At 65.5% G+C, this 21,530-nt stretch overlaps 2 protein-coding genes across 9 annotated transcripts in view; one reads left to right on the forward strand and one right to left on the reverse strand.

Annotated features, from left to right (window-relative positions):
• Positions 1-21,530, forward strand: part of REEP4 (receptor accessory protein 4) — a 115,103-nt gene that overhangs the window by 74,980 nt on the left and 18,593 nt on the right. The gene's annotated exons all lie outside the window — the stretch shown is intronic.
• BMP1 (bone morphogenetic protein 1) lies at positions 508-20,935 on the reverse strand. Of its 8 annotated transcripts, XM_063420012.1 has the most exons (20): positions 20,701-20,930; positions 12,475-12,588; positions 12,259-12,405; positions 12,017-12,134; positions 11,202-11,380; positions 10,776-10,881; positions 10,312-10,436; positions 8,388-8,503; positions 7,816-7,918; positions 6,602-6,718; positions 6,382-6,527; positions 5,997-6,192; positions 5,795-5,920; positions 5,539-5,699; positions 5,252-5,432; positions 2,046-2,171; positions 1,841-1,968; positions 1,556-1,769; positions 1,225-1,475; positions 508-998 (listed from the first exon to the last, which is right to left on the reverse strand). In XM_063420012.1, exons 1-20 carry the CDS (start codon positions 20,837-20,839, stop codon positions 864-866), a joined length of 2,928 nt encoding a protein of 975 aa, XP_063276082.1. In that variant the 5' UTR covers positions 20,840-20,930; the 3' UTR covers positions 508-863. The 8 variants fall into 8 exon arrangements, 3 of the variants coding, with proteins under 3 accessions (XP_063276082.1, XP_063276083.1, XP_063276084.1); XM_063420013.1 differs by having other exon boundaries at positions 12,259-12,588; positions 20,701-20,931; XR_010083199.1 differs by lacking the exons at positions 508-998; positions 1,225-1,475; positions 1,556-1,769; positions 1,841-1,968; positions 2,046-2,171 and adding exons at positions 2,787-2,933; positions 3,369-3,594; positions 3,841-4,185; positions 4,310-4,412 and having other exon boundaries at positions 12,259-12,588; positions 20,701-20,934.

Below are 21,530 nucleotides of genomic sequence, written 5' to 3' on the forward strand. Positions count from 1 at the left end.
CAGAGCACCCCCAGCCCTGGCACAGGCAGGCGAGAGGAGCCTCCCCCTGCAGCAGCAGCGAGCACGGGATGCAGGAGGGGTCGAGGCACGCGGGAGCACGCGGTGGGCGCGGGGGCCGTGCTGCAGCCCACCCGCCATCTGCCACCACCAGCGTGGGGACACGCCGGAGCACGCGGTGGGTGCAGCACGTGGCACCCACCCACCCCACAGCGGGTGCTCCTCTGGCTCAGAGACACCCCAAAATAAAGGTGGTGGGGAGAGAAGGCACCTGCAGAGTCCTGGGGGGCAGGGGGCTCCAAGCCCGCCACCCATCCGCTGTCACCAGGAGATGCTCTGGGTGCTCCTTTGTGGGAATTCCCAGCTCTGCTCCATCAGAACCCCAAGGATGGGGATCCTCCCTTAGGATCGGGGTTCGTGCAGGGTCCTGGGTGCTTTCCCACCCAGTCCAGCCCCACTTTGGATGCTGTTTTGCTGGGCTGGAAGCAAAGAATCCGGGGCTGCCCCCGCTCCAAGTACAAGGGTATTTATTTCATGGGTACAAGAGAGAGAGACAGCACCTTGTGTGTGTTGGGCTCTTCCCGGTTACTGGTTTGTACATTCAGAGCTTTGGCCGGGGCAGGGGAGGGCAGCGGGTCCTGCTCGGCCCCCCCAGCACCGGGGTGGGCGGCTGCTGGCGGGGACCCCCCCCGTGCCCCGTGCCGTGGGCGCCCGAGCCCCGGGGCCCCGTGCGAGCGTGTCTTGAGTGCTGAGGTTGGCTGTGTGCTTCTCCTCCGTGCAGTCTGTGCTGGGCAGCGCTCCCTGCCCTCCTCCTCCTCCTCCTCCTCCTGCTGCCCTGCCCGCGGCGGGGCCGGGACCCCCGGCCCTCATTTCCTCGTGTGCAGCGTGTCCTGGAACTTGGTGCTGGTGTAGCGAAGGTGGAAACCCTTCTTGTTGATGGTGTCGTCCGAGTGGAAGCGGATCATCACCGAGTCTCCGGCAGAGTAGATCTCCTCGGGGGGCTGCGGGGGTGAGGGAGGGGTGCTCAGAGCCGCAGGAATCCCCGGGCTGAGCGCTTATTGTGGGAGGGAACGTTTGCAGGGTGGAGGGTGGGAATCATCGCTCCAGACCAAATTCCCGTGGGGATTTCTCCCCGCTCCGCTCCGGCTCGGCCTCATCCGTCACTCTGCACCCTCACTCCTGGCCCCCACCCCACCCCACCCCACATCCCCCTCTGCCCGAGCTCACCCCGGAGCCGCAGAAGCGGCCGAGGCGCGGCGCCGTCCCGTCGTAGCCATCGAAGAGCTCCATGTAGTCGTATCCGCAGTCGGCCTCCTCCTCGATCTCGAAGGTCTGGAAGATGAGCTCCACGCCGAAGCCCTCCTCAGCCATGATCACCCACTCGCAGTCCGAGCCCCCCGGGTAGTTGTTGTCCCCGAATTGCGCGTGGGAATACAAGTCCTTGGTCTTCACCTCGGCGCGCACCTGGCCCCCGCACACTGCGGGGAGAGCCGGGGTTTAGGGGCGCCTGCACTGTCCCCCCTCCCTGTAACCCCATTTTCCATCCCCAAGGAGGCACCTGTGGTGTGGGTGGCCTCGAATCCCTTCTTCTGGATGGAGTTATCGGACACAAACTTGAGGAACATCTTGTTGCCCGAGGAGACGATGGGCTCGGGCTCCTTGGCCCCGCAGAAGCGGCCGAGCGCCGGGGCCTTGGCGTCCTTCCCATCGAAGACCTCCAGGTGGTCATAGGTGCATTCCTGCTGCGCCTCCACGTCCAGCTCCGAGAAGCTCTGTGGAGGTTCTGGGTGAGGCCGAGGCTTGGCAGAGGGGACCCCAGTGCCCCCCACCCCCCAATCCCTACCAGCCTGATGCGGTGGCCCGGCGTGGTGCTGATGGCCCAGGTGCACTCCTTCTTACTGGGGTATTTGTCGGGCCAGTTGGGGCTGGTGATGGTCCCCGAGACAGATGTCACCTTGTGGTCACAGCCAGCTGCCGGGACAGCGGGGAGGGTCACGGATGGGTGGGTGGGGGGTTCCCCGGGAATGGGGGGTGCAGGGTGGACCCACCTTCCTTGCAGTCGTGTTTGTTGTCGTGCAGCACGAAGCCGCTGCGGCACTGGCACTCGTAGCTGCCGAAGGAGTTGAGGCACTCGTGCTGGCAGCCCCCGTTGTTCTTGGAGCACTCGTCCTTGTCTGGGAGAGAGCAGAGGGGTGGCTGAGGGGGCTGGGAAAGCCTGGAATGGTGAATTTCCATCCCAAAACTGCCCCCAGCCCAGCCCGCGGCCCCACGCCGCTGCCCTGCAGCCAAGCAAGCGCCCCCGGCCAGCAGCAAGCAGCTCCAGCACCCCGCTTCCAGCTCCAGCCCTGGGGGAACAGCACGGCTCCTCCTCTCCCCTGGGCTCACCCATGGGTGCCACCATTACCTGCTGCCGGGACGGATGGGGGAGGCAGAAAAACACACAGTGACAACCAAAGATGCACAAGAAAGACCAGGACGCGGGAGTCCCTCTTTACTCATCGATAGGAAATGTCACAGACACGGTAAAAATTGGGGAAGGGGGAAAAATAAAAACAAACCAAGGTCAGCTGGTCAATGACAAAACCGAAGGGGTGGGGAGTGCTTAGAACCACCAAAAAAAAAAAAAAAAAAAAAGGTAAAAAAAGTAAAAAAAAAAGTTAAAAAAAAAAAAAAAAAAAAAAAAAAAAAAAAAAAAAAAAAAAAAAAAAAAAAAAAAAATAAGGTCAACAACCAGTTCTGTCAAGCAAAAGGCTGCCGGGGCCGGCAGCACGGCTCGGCTCGGTCCCACCGTGCTCCCGCACGGCTCCGGGGCCGCGGCGTTCCTGAGAAAGACGGAGAGGGTGGAGAGGCTCAGGAGGGGCCCCGCGGCCGCTTCTGCATGCGGGACTTGAGGCCGGGCAGGCGAGATTTCGGGGGCTGCAGCTGCGGCTTCTTCTCTGCAAAGAGAGAGGGAGAGAAGGGGGGAGCGATGGGGGGCGGGGGGCGGCGGGGGCGGCGGGGGCATGCGGAGCGGCAGCCGGGGAAGCAGCAGCGAGGGGACCCCCGGGAGCCCCTCTGCGGCCGGGGCGGGCGGCTCTGCGGGGAGGAAGAGGAGGAGGAGAAGGAGGGGGCACGAGGCTGGCTCCGGGAGGATGAGGATGGGCTTTGGGTGGGTTCCAGTCTAGGGGTGGAAGTGGAGGGGTTGGGGATCACCCCGAGCTGGCCGGACTCATCTCCCGCCTCCGGGATCGGGGTTCGCCAGCCCCTCCACGAGCCCCCCCAAAGACCCCTCCGCGTCCCATCGCTCCCCCTGCCCGCGGGGCGGTGTTTTGGGGAGGGAAGCCAGCAGCAAGCGGGCACCAGCCCCCCTGAGCGTCCCGCTCCGAGCTCACAGCGATGCCGGGGAGGAGCCGGGTCCCTCCTGGAGCCAGCGGCGAGGGGGGTCCTGCCTCGGCCCCCCCGGCCCCGCGGCCGCCTCGCAAGCCGAGGCTGTAACCTGACGTCTCCTGGGTGTGAGGGAGGAGGAAGCGAGGCGGGAAGAGCCCGTTTGGGGATGGGAAGGGGCTCCTGGGCTCAGAGCAGCTCCAGCACCGCGGGGGGAGCTGGCACGGAGGGAGCCTGGGCGGGCGAGACAAGAGCAGCAGAGAGTTGGCAGCGGAAAGAAGCGCACCGGGTCGGTGTCTTTAGCAATCCTTTATTCCAACCGGCTCGCTCGCCGCCCGCCGTGCGCTCACCGTTCTCCCCCGAGGGGCATCCGACGGCTCCGGGCTGCTTCTCCGCCCCTCCGCCCCCGGCAGCGCCTCTCCCCCCGCCGCGGGACCCCCGGCGCCGGGCGGAGCTCGGCGGAGCCCCGGGGGGACGTACCTGGACGCGGACACCGTGGCGGGTCCCGGGCGGGATGCGCATCCTTACGCGCGAACCGACGGAGCCCCCGGCCCGCCAGGAGGAGGAGGAGGAGGAGGAGGAGAAGGAGGAGGAGGAGGAGGAAGGGGTCACGTCTTCAGCGGGGAAAAACGGGCGCCCAGACGGCCGGGCTGCCCGCGGCACCGAGGGATGAGGCTCGTCCGGAGCGCGGGGGACCCTCCGCGGCTAAAAAGGAGCCGCACGGGAGAGGTTTTACCCCGGGGAGCGACCCCGGGGGGACCAGAGGAGGGACCCCGCTGTGGCCGAGTCCTCCAGGGTGGTCCTGCTGCCGGGAAAGCCCGAGACCTGAGCAGGGGAAGGTGAGGAGAGGCTTTGGTGGTCTGTTGTCACCGCACATCCCAGCTGGATGAGGAAAAAGAGGGAGAAGGGGAGCGGGAAGGAGCCCGAAGTGCCTCGGGGGGAGACTCACCCGGCTGCCCCGTGGTCCCGCTCGGCCGCCGGGCTTCCCCGAGGAATCACTTTGTGGAGGGTGCCGGCTCCGACGGCTGGGCCCCCTGGGCCGCCCTACTCGCCTTGGTTTTAATTAAACAGATAAAGCAAAGACACCGGAGCCCCGGGCCCGGGGGGCTCTGCCGCTCCAGGGAATCCCCGGTGGCTCCGGGGGGATGCGGGGGTCCCACTGCCCCTCAAAAACGGCCTCGACGGAGCCAAAACGCAGCGGGAGGCTCACGGTGGGCTCCGGGAGGTGCCCAGGGCTCTGTGCCACACCGAGGGCACCGCCTCGAGTGCGAGGGTCCCGTAGCAGCCCCCAGCCCCGGGTCCAGCCCCGGCTGCACCCTGGTGTTGTTGACACCCCGGTGTCCCCACCAGTCCCCACAGGAGCCACCCGGAGGTGACACCGTCTCCTGGCAGGGTGGCCCGGGAGAGGAGAGCGGGCCTTGGGCAGGCAGGGAGGGGCGGGTGATGGTTTTTGGGAGGAGGGGTCGCCCCGGGGAGCGCGGACGCGGCCGGAGGCGGAGCGCTCTGCCCGGGAAGCGCAGGGAGCCGGTGCCGTGCAGCAGAGCGGGGAGCAGCAGCAGCAGAGCGGGGTGTCACCGTCCCCCCACCCCGGTAATGCCACCCGAGGGGTGCAGCACCCGGGGCTGAGCACATCCCTGTCCCCAGCACCCCCTGGGGACCCCCTGAGAGCACCCCGACCTCTGAAAGTAGGAGCCAATTGTCCCCTAAAAGAGGAGAAAACCTCCCAAAATGTGCTGCCAGCCAGGCTGCCTGCAGCTGGAGGCCTTTGGGACCCGGGGGCTGCACCCCCAGGGTGGGCGAGGGGAGCGTCAGCGGCAGTTTGGGGGCGCAGGGGGGGTCGGCTGGGTGAGGGAGGGCAGGGGATGCCCGTGCCGGGGCCGGGCAGCTCTACCTGAGAAGAAATGGGCTTTGAAGCCCTTCTTGGAGACGGTGTTGTCGGACTTGAACTCGATCCTCATGTTGTTGTACTGGGACGTGATGACCTCGGGCTTCTCGGCGCCGCAGAACTTCCCGTGCAGCTTGGAGTCTGCCGTGAGCCCGCTGCGCACCTCCACAAAGTCGTATTTGCACACCTGGGAGGTGACACGGGGCTGAGGACACTGCAGGGCCACCCCTGGGGCCAGCAGAAAGGACAGGGGCAGCGCCAGGCACGCAGAGGGGCCGCTCCCCCTGACTCACATCGTTGCCCTCGGTCTCGAAGAAGTCGAACTGCAGGGAGATGCGGTACTGGGTGGGCGCCACCAGCTGCCAGATGCAGTTCTTGTTGGGGGGATACTCCTTGGGCCACCCCGGGCTGGTGATGGAGCCGTTGAGCTTGGTGAGGAAACCTCCGCAGGCGGCTGCAGGGCGGGACCACCCAGCGCCCGTCACCTCCACGGGGCTGGGGACGCCACAGGGGAGGGGGCTTTGGGGAGGGGTCTCAGGGCACGCTCACCCTCGCAGCGGCGCTTGTCAGACGCCAGTTCGTAGCCGGGGTCACAGGCGCACTTGTAGCTGCCCAGGGTGTTGACGCAGCGCTGCTCGCAGCCGCCGTTGTTGGGCCGGGAGCACTCGTCCATCTCTGGGCAGGGCAGGGGGCGTGAGCGGCCGGGGGGGGCTCCCAGCACCCCCAGCTCCCCCCGGAGCACCCCCCAAACCTTTGAAGAAGTTGACGGCGAACCCGGCCTTGTTGATGGAGCCGTCGGAGACGAACTTCATCCAGAGCTTGTTGGAGGTGCTCTTGATGTCGTCGGGTTTGTCGTAGCCGCAGTAGCGGCCGATGAGGCTGCTGGAGTCGCTGCTGCCGTCCCGGATCTCCAGGTAGTCGTAGGCGCAGCTGTCGTGGCGCTCGATCTGTGGGGGGTGGTGGAACGGGGGTGGGTTTTGGTCCCAGCACCCCCAAACCCTTCCTGCCCCCGTTGCGCGGGGAAACCGAGGCACGGCGGCGGCGCCGAGGGACGCAGCAGCCCCAGGCCCGTCCTGAGGGAGGCCTGGGATGAGGAGGTGACCCCTCCCCAGCCTCGGGGGGGGACAGTGACCCACCTCGAAGGACTGGAAGGTCAGTCCCACGTGGTAGCCCTCGGACACAGTGATCTTCCAGACACACACCTTGCTGGGCCGGTAGTCATCGGGGTAGTTGGGGGACTGGATGTGGCCGTTGTCCTTCTTCACGTCCCCCCCGCAGATGGCTGGAAGGGAGGAGGGGCAGCCTGAGCCCCCCCGGGCCCCGCGGCAGCCCCCGGGCCCCCCTGCTCCCCCCTACCTTCGTAGACGGCGAAGAAACCTTTGCCCACCCAGTTGCTGCTGCTGCGGAACTCCACCCACAGGCGGCTGTCGGTGGAGACGATGGGCTCGGGCAGCTTGTTCCCGCAGAACCTGCCTGGGGAGGAAGGCGTGCTGGGCTGCCGTGCTGGAACCCTCCTCTTCCTCACCGCCACCTCCTCTTCATCACCTCCACCTCCTCTTCCTCACCGCCACCTCCTCTTCCTCACCGCCACCTCCTCCTCTTCCTCACCACCATCTCCCTCACTGTGACCTCCTCTTGCTCCTCACCACCTCCTCTTCCTCATCACCACCTCCTCTTCCTCCTCACCACCTCCTCTTCCTCACTGCCACCTTTTCTTCCTCACTGTGATCTCCTCTCCCTCGCCACCACCTCCTCTTCCTCCTCACCACCTCCTCTTCCTTGCCCTCTCTTCCTTCTCATCACCACCTCTTCTTCCTCTCTGCCACCTTGTCTACCTTACCATGACCTCCTCTTCCTCCTCATGACTTTCTCTTCCTCACTGCCTCCTCCTCTTCCTCATCACCACTTCCCCTTCCTCCTCACCACCTCCTCTTCCTCACTGCCTCCTCCTCCTTTTCCTGCTCACCAGCTCTTCTCCCTCACAGCCTCCTTCTCTTCCTCACCACCTCCTCTTCCTCACCACCTCCTCTTCCTCACCACCGCTTCCTCCTGGTCCCTCTCACGCCCCTTCCCAGCCTAAAGCCAAAGTCTGCTTCTCCCTCCACCTCTCCCTCCACCTCTCCCCCCACCTTCCCTCCGGCTTTTCTGGCTTTTTCACTCAAACTGGGATTCCAGCTGGGATTTGGGGAACATCCAGTCCACGGGGACAGGACTGGGATCCTGGAATCTCCCTGGGGAACATCCAGGTCCTGGGGGTGGGACCAGGACCCTGGCACACCCTGGGGAACATCACAGGGGTGGGACAAGGACACTGGAATCTCCCTGGGGTGGGACCGGGACCCTGGCACTCCCTGGGGAGAGCTGTGCCAGCTGGATCACCCAGACTGGTTTCACTGCTGTGGGCTAAACTGGGAGCTCCGTTCACCCCAATAACCCCTCCGGGGGTTGATTCCCCCCTCCCCAGGACTTTGAGGTACCAGGCAGGCAGGGAGAGAGGCAGAGGGGGTCCCCCGGCCCCGCTGCCGGCCCCGGCGGGCAGGAGGAGCGGGCAGGGGGCCCCGGGTTGTTACCTCGCAGCGTGGCCTTTCTCCAGAACCCGTCTCTCACCTCCACGTAGTCGTACCAGCACAGCCGGCTTCGGTACAGGTCCAGGGTAGTGAAATTCAGGATGATCTAAGGTTGGGAAGGAGCAGGAGGAGCGTGGGGTGAGCTCCCCCCACACCCCGGTGGCCGGGAGGAGCCCAGACCCTCCTGGCGGAGCCCAGACCCTCCTGGAGGAGCCCAGACCCTCCTGGTGCAGCCCAGACCCTCCTGGTGCAGCCCAGACCCTCCTGGTGCAGCCCAGACCCTCCTGGTGCAGCCCAGATCCTCCTGGTGGAGCCCAGACCCTCCTGGTGGAGCCCAGACTCTCCTGGCGGAGCCCAGACCCTCCTGGCAGAGCCCAGACCCTCCTGGTGCAGCCCAGATCCTCCTGGAGGAGCCCAGACCCTCCTGGTGCAGCCCAGACCCTCCTGGCAGAGCCCAGACCCAGAGCATCCCACCCCACCTGGGATGCTGGGATTGGGAACGCCCCAAAACCGGGGTGGGAGGAGGATGAGGAGGGCTGGGAGAGGGTGGGAGCCTTCATCCCAGCGGTCAGTACCTTCTCTCCGGGGGTGACGGAGATCCTCCAGACGCAGTGCATGTGGGCAGAGTATCCATTGGGGAATTCTGGGGAGGAGAAGTTGCCCTGGCTGTCCTGCAGTGTCTCCCCGCAGGCTGTGAAGGGAGAAAAGCGGGGTTCAGACCCCCCAGAGAAACCCCCAGTAGCAGGGAGGGCACGGCTGCATCACCCCCATCCCCAGCGCCCTTCTCCCTCCCTAACCCCCAGCCCCGAGGACCAAACAAAACCCAAATCACCTCCACCCCACCCCTCCCTGGAGCGGCTCCGTGACACCCCCAAAGGGCCGGGCCGGGGGCAGGAGCGCTGCCGCCCCCCCGAGCCCCCGGCGCTGCCCCCGGGAGCCGCGGGAGCTCCGGAGCCCCGCCGGGGCTGCCCCCTCCCCACCGCCCCTCGGACAGGGCGGGCACACGGCTGAAAGGTGAAACAGCTCAAAAAAACCCGCTTGAAACCCGGGCTCGCTGCCTTTTTTCCCTCCTCGCTTACAGTGGAAACAAAAGAAAGGGAAAGTTGTGATCCAGAGAGGCTTTCTCTGGGCTGGCTTCTTTTTCTTTTTAATTCTTTTTTTTTCTTTTCCTTGCCTCAAGCTAATCACTTTTCCTGCTCCCCTGAAGGCGGCACGGCCGCGGGGGCCCCTCACAAAGGCGTCCCTCTTCCAGGCTGCTAATTAGTCTCTGGAATTAAGCGGGAGCGTGCGGGGAGCCAAACTCCTCGCAGATGTTGCCAGCACAGCCCCGGAGCACGTGCCTGCTGTCGGGGGACTCGTGCCAGCCTCTCCCCGTGCCTGCGACAATGCCACCGCCCCAGGTCACAGCCCCAGCGCCCGCCAGGGGGACAGCGCGAGCTGGCCACGATCCGCTCTGTCCCCGGGGGGGGTGGGATCCTGTCCCACCTCATCCAAACCCCGCGGGGTGCAGGGGTGGGGTGGGGGAGGCTGCTCCGAGGAGGGTTCGCTCTCTCTGAGGGTGTTTGTGGGGTCAGAGGATGCTCGCAGGGGATGCTCTTGGGGGTCTCTGGAGGATTTTTCAGAAGAAGTTCCCCCGGGGGGATGCTCTTCTCTTGCAGGATCCTTTTGTAGGAATCCTCTGGGGAGAAGCTCTTTGTAGAGATTTTTTGGGGGTGCCCTTGCAGGAGGCTCTGGGGGGAGATGCTCCTTGAAGGATTTTTTTGGGGGAGAGATGTTTTTTGAGAGATGCTCTTGGAGTATTTTTTTTGGGGAATGCTCTTGGGGAGTGTTCTTGGATGATTCTCTTAGGGGATTTATTTGGGGGATGTTCCTGTGGGATGCTCTTGGATAATTCTCTTTGGGGGATTCCTTTGGGGAGTGTTTTTTGGGAGATGTTTTTGGATGATTTTCTTTGGGGGATTCCTTTGGGGAGTGTTTTTTGGGAGATGTTTTTCGATGATTCTCTTTGGGGGATTCCTTTGGGGAGTGTTTTTTGGGAGATGTTTTTGGATGATTCTCTTTGGGGATTTCTTGGGGGTGTTTTTTGGGAGATGTTTTTGGATGATTCTCTTTGGGGGATTCCTTTGGGGGGTGTTTTTTGGGAGATTTTTGGAGGATGCTCTTTCGAGAGCTGCTCCTGCCAGATGCTCTGGAGATGATTCTTTTGGGGGAACACTCTGGGGGATGCTCTTTTCTCAGAGAAGTGTGAAAAGAGGGCAGCCAAGGACACCCTCACACGGGCAGATTCTGCTCACTGCCCCCCAAAGTGGGTGGGGGAAGGCCCCTTGAGCGCTCTTTAGGGAATCCCACAGCAGCGAGGACCCCAAAACCCCCGGAAACAGTGAATCCATCCAGAATCCAGCAAATCCATCCAATTTCACCAGGATTTGGGGTGAACCATAAACACAACCCCAGGGGTGCCCCCTCAGCCCCTCTGTGCCCCTCAGGGGGGACACTGACCTGGGCAGCGGTAGAGCTTGCGGGCCTGGGCGATGTCCCCCTTGCTGAGCCGCGTCCTCTGGCCGATGGCGGGGCGGACGCCGTTCACGTCGTATTTGGGCAGGATCGTGTCCAGGAAGATGCCCCTGGGGCAGGGAAGGGATGAGCAGGGTGGGAACCGCCGGCCCTGCGGCCCCACTCTCGGGGAAATGATGCTAAAAACAGCCTGGCTAATTAAAAGCAGCCCGGCTGATTAAAGCCTGCAGGCCGGTGAGTCAGCGGGGACGTGTCCCCAGCGGAGGTGACTGCGGGGACAATTCCCTGCTCTGGGAAGGGACTCTGGGGAGTTTCATCCTGAACCTTCCTTCAAGGGAATTAACTCTGTCCACAGCTGATAACCGCCCTCGGGGGTGGGGGACACTGTGCCATTGTCCCCAGGAGGCGAGGGGACACGAGGGGACACGAGGGGACACCCCGGGCCGTACCTGGAGAAGGTGTTCCTGGCGTAGTGCATGATGCTGTCAAAGTCGTAGGTCTCCCCCAGGGACTCCACCTCCTCCGGCTCCATCTTCAGGAAGTTGTATTCCTGTCCTGAGGGGGACAGGACGGGGACACTGCCAGGGGGACCCCACCTGCGGCAAAACCCCACTGCAGGGAGGAGGAGGAGGAGAAGGAGGAGGAGGAGAAGGAGAAGGAGAAGGAGAAGGAGAAGGAGAAGGAGAAGGAGAAGGAGAAGGAGAAGGAGAAGGAGAAGGAGAAGGAGAAGGAGAAGGAGAAGGAGAAGGAGAAGGAGAAGGAGAAGGAGAAGGAGAAGGAGAAGGAGAAGGAGAAGGAGAAGGAGAAGGAGAAGGAGAAGGAGAAGGAGAAGGAGAAGGAGAAGGAGAAGGAGAAGGAGGGAAGCTCATCCCCACCTGGCTGGATGTTCTCCCGGATGATGGAGACGTGGTCATCCCGGTCGGGGCGCGTGTGCTCGTGCCAGAAGCCGATGACGTGGCCCAGCTCGTGCACCACGATGCCGAATTTGTCGCAGTTTTTGCCGATGGAGATGGCCTGGGGTCCCCCTCCTCGGCGGCCCACGTAGGAACAGCACCTGGAGGGGAGGAGCCGGTGATTCCCGGCTCTCTGAGGGTGCTGGGGACACCCCGGTGTTCCCCAGCCAGGGGTACCAGAGAGGGGGTCCCACAAAACTTTGGGCATGTGGGAATCACCCCTGATATGGAACTTCAGGTGCCTTGCCCGGGTGAGGAACTCGAGCCTCAGCCCTGCCTGGGAACAGGGAGAGCTCAGCTGCTGGCGTGGGATGGCTCAGCATGGCTTGGCACGGCTTGGCACGGCTTGGCACGGCTGCACCAGCCCCAAATCCCGCTCCCATGGGTGCCCACCCAGCCCCCTGCACCCATCCTGGCCCCTGCCCTGCGGCTGAGCCGCTCCAGCCCCGTGCTCCGGACCCGGGCTCGGGTTTGCACCCACGCAGGGGCTCCTGTTCCAGGGGAAATCCTCCTCCTCCTCCTCCTCACCAGCGTCTGCTTGGCCAGGGCCTTGCCCCGGCGCGTGAAGACGCCGAGCTCGTCCAAACCCCTGTTTCCTTTGGCACCAGCCCCGCTGCAAGCCCGGGCTGGCGCCAGCGCCGAGCTCGGCACCTCCTGGACCCCGAGCAGACGGGTCCATCCCCACCAAACTGAGCCCCAAACCCCCGGGACAGGTCCCGGAGCAGCCCCGCACGCACCCACAGGGCCGGTAGGTGAACACGATGTAGCTGTCCTCGTCATTGCGCTCCAGGAAGGTGACACAGGTGTGCTTCTCCCAGTGCCGCATGGCCTGCCGGAAGATGGCTCGCTGGCTGCCTGAGGAGGGGCGGCACGGGGAGTCAGCCCGGAGGGGAAACTGAGGCACGGCAAGGAAACTGAGGCACGGCGGGGAAACTGAGGCACGGCAGGGCCGGATCCCCCCGGGCTGGCCGTGACTCACCGCTGAAGTTGCCGCTGATCACGTAGGGGATGACCCCGTCCGGCCACACTCGCTCCGGCCGGGACGTGGCGGCGCGGCGGCTCCGTGCCCTCTGCCGGCCCCGGCGGCGCCCCGGGCGGCCCGGCCGCGGGCTGGTGGCGTTGCTGCCTGTGGGGACGGGAGGGGTCAGCAGGACTGGGGACGGGGCAGGCGGGGGCGCAGGGGGCGTGGCGGTACCTGAGGAGTTGGAGGGCAGGCGGGTGATGGTGTGGCGGGCCAGGTCCACCACGCGGTCCACCTGGAAGAGCTGCAGGTCCTCCTCGTCCAGGGCGATGTCACCCAGGAAGGCGGCTGCGAGGGGAAGGGGAGGGGTGAGCCTTCCTTTGTGGACCCCAAATCCCATCGGGCGCCTCCCCCCAGCCCCTCCACACCTGCCAAGCCCCGAAGATGAAGAAAAACCCTTCCTCCCCCTCCTCCTCCTCCTCCTCCTCTCTCTCTCCAACTTAGCGTGGCGCTGGCCGGGCTCCCCCCACTCCCCAGCAGCTGGAGCCAGCTCTGCTCCACATCTGGATCGCATAAAGCCCATCCATCACTTTTTAAGGTTTCTATTATTATTTGTGTTGCAAAAGCGCCTTTTTATTTCCCTGCTTTTTGCCGGCTTTAGCACCCCCTTCCTGCCCGGCTCCTGCCCCCCAGGCCGCTGCAGGCTCCCACAGCCCCGGGATGCTCCAGGCAGCGACCTCTGAGTCATCCGCCAGCCCCGGGCCGGGCCATATGGGCCGGGAAGCTCCCGCTGCGCCCAGCGCCCGCAGGAGCGGGGCCGGCCGTCTGCCGGGGCCGGGACCCTCCCTCCGGCACCGGGAGGAGGCAGAGATGCTTCAGCATCCTGGACAAAACCCTGCACAGAGCCCTTCCTCCTCCTCCTCCTCCTCCTCCTCTCTGTGCTCCGTGACTCAGGGTGCAGGACACGAGCGGCTCCCGGCGCTTGGCCGGCCCCGACCCCGGGCCGCGGCTGCTGCTGCGGAAACGCCGGGGCTGGCTGAGGTCAGGCCTCGGCTCCGGGGTTCCTCGCAGGTTTTGGGGGTGCCCGGGGGGAGCAGAGGGTGCCTGGAGACCCCTGGCCTCGCCACCCATCAGGAAGGGCAGCGGTGGGGAATGGGGCAGCCGGAGCAGCTCGGGGGATGAGGGTGAGCGGAGCCAAGGGCGCGCTCCAAGCAAATGGATCCCAAAAGAGCCACTAATTATGAAGGCGAGGCGGGACAATTAGGAGAACCCTGAGAGGTCCAGGAAGCCGGCACGGGGTGAGAGGAACGGCCACGGGATCAGAGGAGCAGCCTGGATCCCATCCCTTTCCAGAGCACCGAGCCCACACTCGCTCCAGCGGTGGTGTGGAGCAATTTGGGGTGAAAGAGCCACATTTTGGGGCTGTCCCCAGGGTGAATCCCACCGCGGGAAGCTCCGGGGTGGGGAGCAGACCTGTGGCAGCGCCGAGGGAAGGAGCAAACAAGCCGGGGCCGGCACCTCCCCTGGCAGGGCCAGGCTGCAATTTGAGGGCAGAGCAGAGGCAGGAGCCGGCCCCGGCCTCCCCACACCCTCCCCGGGGCCGGGAGAGACGTGTCCGAACGGGCAGCGCGGGGGAGGACCAGGGCCGGGGAGAAGGACGAGCCTCCCGTGCCAAAACTGCATGGAAAGACAAGGGAAAGTAAGCTGGCTTAGAGCGCAGCAAGCGCCGGCGGAGCCAAGCGATATAGAAACCATATGTGAGGGATTTGGGAGACATGAGAGAGCCGGGCAGGCCAGCCCGGGGACGGGGAGCTGCTTTTCCTGCAGGCTGGAGGCGGCTGGGCTCCCCCAGAAGCCCCCAGCCCACGGGGGACAGTGGCTCCAGGGGTGCCCCGGCGGCGATCCCTGTACGGACACGCCGGGGCCAAGCCCAGAGTGTCGGGTTGAGAAACTCCCAGGTCGGTTTGGGCGCCGGTCACGTCCTCCTCCCACTCGCTCCCTGTGCTCCCGTGGCGTGAGGGGACACGTGGGGCAGTTTGGGGGGGGTCTCTGCTTGCCAAAGGCCCCCCAGACATTGTTAAACTCGCCGAGGGGCTTCACTGGGGACACCCCCACGCTGCTGCCACTTGTCCCTTCCCTGTTCATGTGAGAGGGGTGGAGGAGACTCCCTGCAAGTGAGGGGGTCCCCCTGAGAATGAGGGGAACCACTGAGAGTGAGGGGGACCCCCTGAGAGTGAGGGGGACCCCCTGCAAACTGAGGGGGGGTCTCTTGGCAGGAGAGGTGCCAGCCCTTTCCTGGGCACGGCACAGGTTGGGACAGGGGGAAACAACCCCACATCCCCTCCACATCCCCTCACCCCGCCAGGGCACGGTGCCCAAGAGACCCCAAACCAGGGGACACAGGTCCCCAGCCACCCTGGAGGTGTCCCGGTGTCCCTGAGCTGTTCCCAGCCTGGGAGCTGTGCCACAGGGGCTGCTCTCTGCTCGGTCACAGTGGCCCTGGGGGCAAGGTCCGAGTGGTGGCAGTGCCAGCGGGGAGGATGCGGTGCCAGGCGGGAGGATGAGGTGCCAGAGAGGAGGATGAGGTGCCAGAGAGGAGGATGAGGTGCCAGAGGGGAGGATGTTGTGCCAGCAGGACGCCAGCCCCAAGGCCAGGCGTGAGGGGCATGGAGCACTGGGGAATGAGGAAGGAGAGAGGAGGATCATCCCTCCTGCCCATCCCTCCCAGCCCCCAGAACACCACCAGCCCTTCGGCTGCTGCTCCCACGGAGCTCTTCCCCCTCCGCAGCCGGGAGACAGCTCAGCCCTCCTCTGCTGTTTGACTTTTTGTGCTGTGTTTTCTTTCGGGTTCTCGGAACGGTGACGTAACCCCGGGGCTGGAGCTTTAGACAAACAAGGTTTTTCATTCGGACCCTGGCCAAACCCCTGAGCACCCCATCCCGACCCTGCAGGCACCTCCTGTCCCTCACGGCTCCGGGGATGCCCCTGTGGGCTCCCTGTCCTCCCTGCCCGGGATGCAGGAGCTCAGCATCCCTCCCCACCTGGGCAGGTGAGCAGAGCAGGGCCCGGCCTCTCCAGCAGGGCTGGGGCTTTGGGATGAGCCTGACCTCGGGCCCCAGCACGGCTGGGAAGCGCCCTGCAGGGGAAATGAGATAAAAAGAGCGGTGGGAAGAGGCCGGGGCACGAACACAGTGTTCTGGTGAGCCGGGAAAAGCAAACACAGCCCCAGGGAAGCCTTGGCAGGGCGGGCGGCAGATAAACAGGACGGGATCAGATCCCAGGTCAGGCTGGGGCAGAGCAGGCTCCGTGCAGGGTGCAGGGCAGGGGGACCCTCATCCCAGCAGAGACACCACCAGAGGGTGGGGAAGATCCTCATCCTCGTGTGGGGCTCACAATTCCTTGAGGGACACTGGGCAGGTGGACCCTCATCCCTGTGGAGATCCCACCAAAGGGTGGGGAAGACCCTCAGCCCTGTGCAGGTCCCACAGGTGCTGGAAGGGCCCTGAGCAGGAGGGGTCGTCACCCCTGGGTGGGTCCCAGGAGCCCCCCAAGGGCACAGCACAGGGTGGGGAGCACCCACCCAGCCCAGCACCCCCTCAGCAGCTCCGTCCCAGTCATTCCAAGCCCTCCTGGGAGCCCTGAGCATCCCTCCCGGCTCAGGCAGGATTTGGGATGTGGAAGGAAGCAGGGACTGAGCTGTCCTGTCCCAGCCGGGAACGGGATGGAAGCGAGACCTTCAGAAGGTGCAGCCCGGCCTCAGCTGAGCCGCGGGGCGGTAAAGCCGCGTCCCACTGGCTCTGCGAGCCCTTAAATATGTGAGGAATGCTCGGTGCACCGCCCCTCGCCCCCGCACGCCGGCCCAGCTGCGCGGCAAAACACGGCCCGGCCGGAGGGGACCCCTCTGCACCGGGGGGACCCCCGGCCCGGGGGTCTGCCCTGCCCCAGAGCACGGGTGGGGGGTGAGGGTGGAAGGATCTGGAGCATCCCGGGGTCCTGGGGACTGGGGGAGCAGCCCAGGACAGGAGGAGGGGGAGCAGCCCCTCTCCTGCCCCCCGGCACCGGCGCAGCCCCTCTCCCGGTGCCCCTCAGCAGCAGCCGGCCTGCAAAGGCCGCGGAGGGGAATATTTGCTTTCCCAGAGCACCTTCCGAGCGGCGCAGCAGGCACAAAGCAGGAATTCAAGGCTCGGAGGCCAGGCTGGGAGTCAGGCCAGATCACGGCCCCTGTGCAGCCAGCGGGGAAACTGAGGCACGGGGGGACAGAGCCGGTCAGCACCACGGGGACACCCCCCAGAGCCAGCCCTGCGCTCAGACACCGCTCACTGCCATCCCCCACCTCCCGCCTCCTTTCTGGAGCATCCCTCTCCCAGCTGGCGTTTTTGGGAGGCCCCGGGCTGTGCCAGCACCTGGCACGGGGCATCAGCAGCTGGGGGAGGCAGGGAGGCTCCAGCACAGCCTCCGAGGCGGAGGGATGATCCCAATCCCGAATTCCCTCTGGTGCAAGGCACATCCTCTCTCCGCCAACGCTTCCCTGAGCACCCGCAGCCAAATTCCCTCCTCCCCAGCCCTGGGCACCGGCGTTCGGGCTCCAAGCCCTTCGCCTGCTCCAGGTGATGAAATAAGCACCAAAATAAGCACCGTGGAGCCTCTAATAAACATCCCGGGCAGCAAACAAATCCCAGGGGCAGGAAATGTCCGTCCGGGGCAGGCCGGGAGTGGGAGGGATGGCTGGATCACTCCAGGGGAGCGTTTTCCTTCTGCTGCTCTTCCGTGACAGCAAAAGGGAGGGAAGAGCCTCCTCCAGGGCTCGGCGTGGAGGATGCCAGACCTGCGGCATGCCGGGGATGGAAGGAGCCAGGGCTCCCCGTGTCCCCTCTCCAAAGCCAGGTCACCGAGGAAAACACACCCCGGGCCAGCAGCACCGGTGAGAGGGAGAGCTGCTGGAAAGGAAAATATTTGGGGATTGCACGGCCGAGGGGATGTCAGGGGGGGTTGTTGTCACTTTGGAGAGGAGCCTGGTGGCAGCAGGAACAGGGAATGGAGACGGGGATGGCCTGACACCCAACCCCACACCCACGGGGCTCTCCTGTCCCTGTTCCTGCCAAGGGACACCCGAGGGCTCCCAGGCCTCTGCGCATCCTCCCCAGGCTGCAAACATCCCCCCTGTCGTGCTTCCTGTGCCCACAGCCCCCTCTCCCAGGACACCTTAACCCCTTCCTGAGGCTGCTCCCAGCTCCCTGGCAAACCCTCCTGCGCTCGGGATGTCCCCAGCGCCCTCCCCATCCTTCCCCATCCTCCTCCATCCTCCCCCATCCTTCCTCATCCTCCTCATTCTTCCCCATCCTTCTCCATCCTTCCCCATCCTTCTCCATCCTTCCCCACCCTTCCCCATCCTTCCTCCCGCAGCCCTTGGCCAGGTGACCAGCGGGACCTCCACGGCTCACTGGGAGCAGCGAGAAGCTTTTTCTCCCCAGAGACCCCCAAGAATCCTCAGCAATCCACAGGCAACCAGCAGGACACGCTGTGCCCCCATTCCCCGGGGGAAAAAATTTGGGGGAGACCCCAGGGTGAGCCGTTCTCCCTCCTCTCCCCGCATCCCCTCCCGGCCGCTTTGTTCTCCCCGGGTCTCCCTGTCCCTCCCGGCCATGTGTTTCCCAGCCCCGGATAAAGCCTCAGGAAGCGCCGTCTCCCCCCTGGGCACGACCCGCCGGCGTGAATCAGCGGCCGAGGCGTTTCCCAGGAGCCCGGGGAGGGAGGGCAGCGAGGGCCGAGGCCCCCCCGGCCCCGCCGTGGCACCCCGGGCCCCCGGCGGAGGATGCCGCCGCGCCGAACGGGTGATTACACAAAGATAAAGCGGATCCCGGGATCGGCCGGAGATTTCCAAAGGTTTGCCGAGCCCTGAACCGCAGGCCTCCCGCCGGCCCCGGCTCCGCGGGTGGATTTTTACCCGGCATGAATAAGTGACATATAACGGCTCGGAAAATATTTTTGGGCAGCTTGACAAGTGTGACTGCAACCAGTAGCCCGGGCTGGCGACGCCTGGGAAGTGTAATCTAGGTGAAATCCTGAAAGCTCCAGGCACGGCTGGGAAAGCTCTGACCCCCGGGAAAGGGTGCTCAGACCCCCAGACCCACCCGTGTGTCCCGTGGTTCTGCCATGGAGGTGATGCTGAGCTCCCCGTGGGAGTTTGGGGGAGAAGAGCCCCCCAACACCCACTTTGGAGGGGTCCTGCACCCCCATGTCCCCCTCCCCACGAGCCGGGGTGATGGAATGGCAGACAGGGGGGTCCCAGCCCCCCCAGTTTATCCAAGCACCCCAAAATGCGGACGTGGGGCTGACCCAGGGTTCGATATTGGCTCCATCCCATCCCCCCGTGCTGGGGGCACCCAAGGGGTCCCAGCTCCCATCACCAAAGCGCTCAGCACCCCCCAGCCCCGCCGGGATGAGGCAGAGCCAGCCCGGGGCCGCTCCCGGCACAGCCGGGGGTGCTGGGAGCGCTTCCAGCCGCCTTTCCCAACCGGAGATCCGACCCGGATCTGACCCGGCGGCTGCTCCCGGGCACCGGGACCCGGCTGCGCTGACCGGGTGAGGGGAACGCGAGGGGCCAGCCCCGGTTCCTTCCTCCCTGCCCGCCCAGGGGCTGCTCCCAGGGCTGGATCTCCCCGTGGTTTCCCGTTTTGGCATCCTTGGACGCGACGCGGTCGCACGGGAGCCTCTTCCCCTTCCGCTGGCACCGGTGCAGGCGGGTGGCATCACCGGGGTGGCCGGCGAGCCGCGGGCAGCCGGTGGCCTCAGGATACCTCTGGCACTAAGGAACACAACTCCACAAATCCCTCTCCTGGCGCTTTCCCTCCCTGGAGCCAAAATTTTGGTGCTTGGCCGTTCCTGGAGCTGCCTGGAGCTCGGGGTTGGGGTCTCAACACCCCAAAACTGAACCAAACCCTCACATTGTGATGCCTGGGGGGTGGTTCAGGGGGAGGCCATGGGGGCTCAGGAGGATTCCAGGGGGGTCAGGAGGATGCCAGGAGGTTCCGGCTCCCTGGAAAACTGAATTTCACCACCGGGGTCCTGGGGAGTCAAAGGAGGGTGAATCCCCGGCTTGCTCAATGCGTGGCAGGGCCTGAAGTTCCACCGATCCCCCCCACCCCCGGCTCCCGTAATTAAATTAAATCCCATCAGGATCTCATAAAGGCAGGAGGGGAATGGGAAGGGGGAAACAGCCGGGCCCGGGGGGGTGAGGGGGGGTCCCTGGGGGGCCAGGAGGGGCCGGGGGCAAAGGCAGCGCTCACTAATCCGGGGGAAGCCTCCTCCTCCCCGCCGCTCAGCTGGAGGAAGCGGGAGAGGAGGAAGGCTCCAGCCGGCTCTGCCCGGACGCTTTTGCAAGCCTTGCTGTTTCAGCCCGGGAGGGCAGGAAGGGAAGGATTTTTGGCCAGAAAAAAGCCCTCGTGTAGACAGAGTTATATCAACAGCCGCCTCGCAGCGCAGACAATGCCAGCACAGAGAAACGTGATCCCCCCGCCAGACCCCGCCAGACCCCGCCAGACCCCGCCAGACCCCGACCCTCGCCGCGGGCTCAGCCCTGCGCGGCCCTCCCGTGCCTCAGTTTCCCCCTCCCCAAATCCTTCCAGCCGCTTCAGCTCGCACTGGGACACAGCGATTTGCCCCCCGCAGCAGCCGGGTTGTTGCCAGCCCTTCCAAAACCTGGGGAGCAGCTCCGAACCCCCTGTTCCAGCACAGAGGGACCCCCGAACCCCCTGTCCCGGCACAGAGAACCCCCGAGCCACCTGTCCCTGCACAGAGAGACCCCCGAGCCCCTGTCCCAGCACAGAGGGACCCCCGAACCCCCTGTCCCTGCACAGAGAGACCCCCGAACCCCCTGTCCCGGCACAGAGAACCCCCGAGCCCCCTGTCCCTGCACAGAGAGACCCCCGAGCCCCTGTCCCAGCACAGAGGGACCCCCGCCCGTGGCAGCACCTCCCGGGCTAAACCCGGCCCGGGTGTCCCCGCGAGGGACAAAGCCAGGGGGTCCAGGGGTGGGGGCGGGCTGGGGGTGCAGGCTGGGTCCGGCTCCGTGCTGGGATGGGATGGAGAGGGGGGCTGGCATGGGGGGCTGGGGGCTCCCCGCCGCCTTTGACAGCTGCCGGTGCGGGCAGGACCGGGGAGAGAAATCGGGGTGCGGGGCCGGCCCCCCCCGCTCCTCACCCCGAGTACAACCGGACGCATCCCGGAGCGGGACCGGCCGCGGCTGCTCCGCTCCCCCCCGGTCCGGGGCAGCCGGGACTCCCCGGCCCCGCGCCGCCGGAGCCGGGCTGGGCCGTGCGGAGCCCCGAAGTGTGTGCGGGGCACACTCACGCTCACTCACGCTCACTCACACTCACTCACACTCACCCGCGCTCGTTCCTGCACTCGCGGTCCCGCGCCCCCCCCGCGCTCCCCTTTGTCCGCGCATCCCCCCGCTCCCACCGGCTTTGCAGGGGTCCTTGTAGTCCAGGGGCTCCTCGTCCTCCTCCTCTTCCTCCAGCACGTAGGAATAGTCCGGGAAGCGCAGGGCCCGGGCCAGGAGCAGGCAGAGGAGCAGCCCGCAGCTCCGCAGCCCGGCCATGGCTTCGGCCGGCTTTTTTTTTTTTTCCTCTCTTCCCTCTTTCCTTCCCTTCTTCGCCTTTTTTTTTTTTTCCTCCCTCGCTCTCTCTCCCTCTTTTTTTTTTTTTTTTTTTTTTTTTTGGTTGCCTTTTTTTTTTTTTTTTTTTTTTTTTTTTAGGGAAATGAGATCTGGCGGGGGCGGGTTCAAGCGCGGAGCTCGGCCCCTGCAGCCCCGGGCGCAGGGCTGGGAGCGGGGCCAGCGCCGGGGGGGGCGGAGGGGACGGGCTGCTGCGGGGACCTGGCCCGCAGCCCCCGCTCCTGCCCCTCCTCAGCCCCCGGGCCCGCTCCTGCACCCCCGGGTCCCGTCTGGTATCCCCCGGTACCGATCGTGTTTCCCCCGGTTCCGTCCCGTATCCCCCGGTACCGATCGTGTTTCCCCCGGTACCGTCCCGTATCCCCCGGTACCGACCCTGCCGAGCCTCCCCGGCCCCATCCCGTGCTCCCCGGTACCGATCCTGTACTCCCCCGGTCCTGTTCCATTTTTCCCGGTCCCAAGCCCACCCCCCGCCCCTCCCGAGCCCGTCCCTGACCCGCCGCTCCCCCGCCGTGTCCCCCGATATTTCCCCTGCCACCCCGTGTCCCCCAGCACCCCCAAATCACCCGGCCCCACATTTACCCCAGGTCCTGGGCTGGTACCCCACATTTCCCACCCC

This window comes from Prinia subflava, chromosome 29 (assembly GCF_021018805.1).
Source record: "Prinia subflava isolate CZ2003 ecotype Zambia chromosome 29, Cam_Psub_1.2, whole genome shotgun sequence".
NCBI classification, from domain to species: Eukaryota; Metazoa; Chordata; class Aves; order Passeriformes; family Cisticolidae; genus Prinia; species Prinia subflava.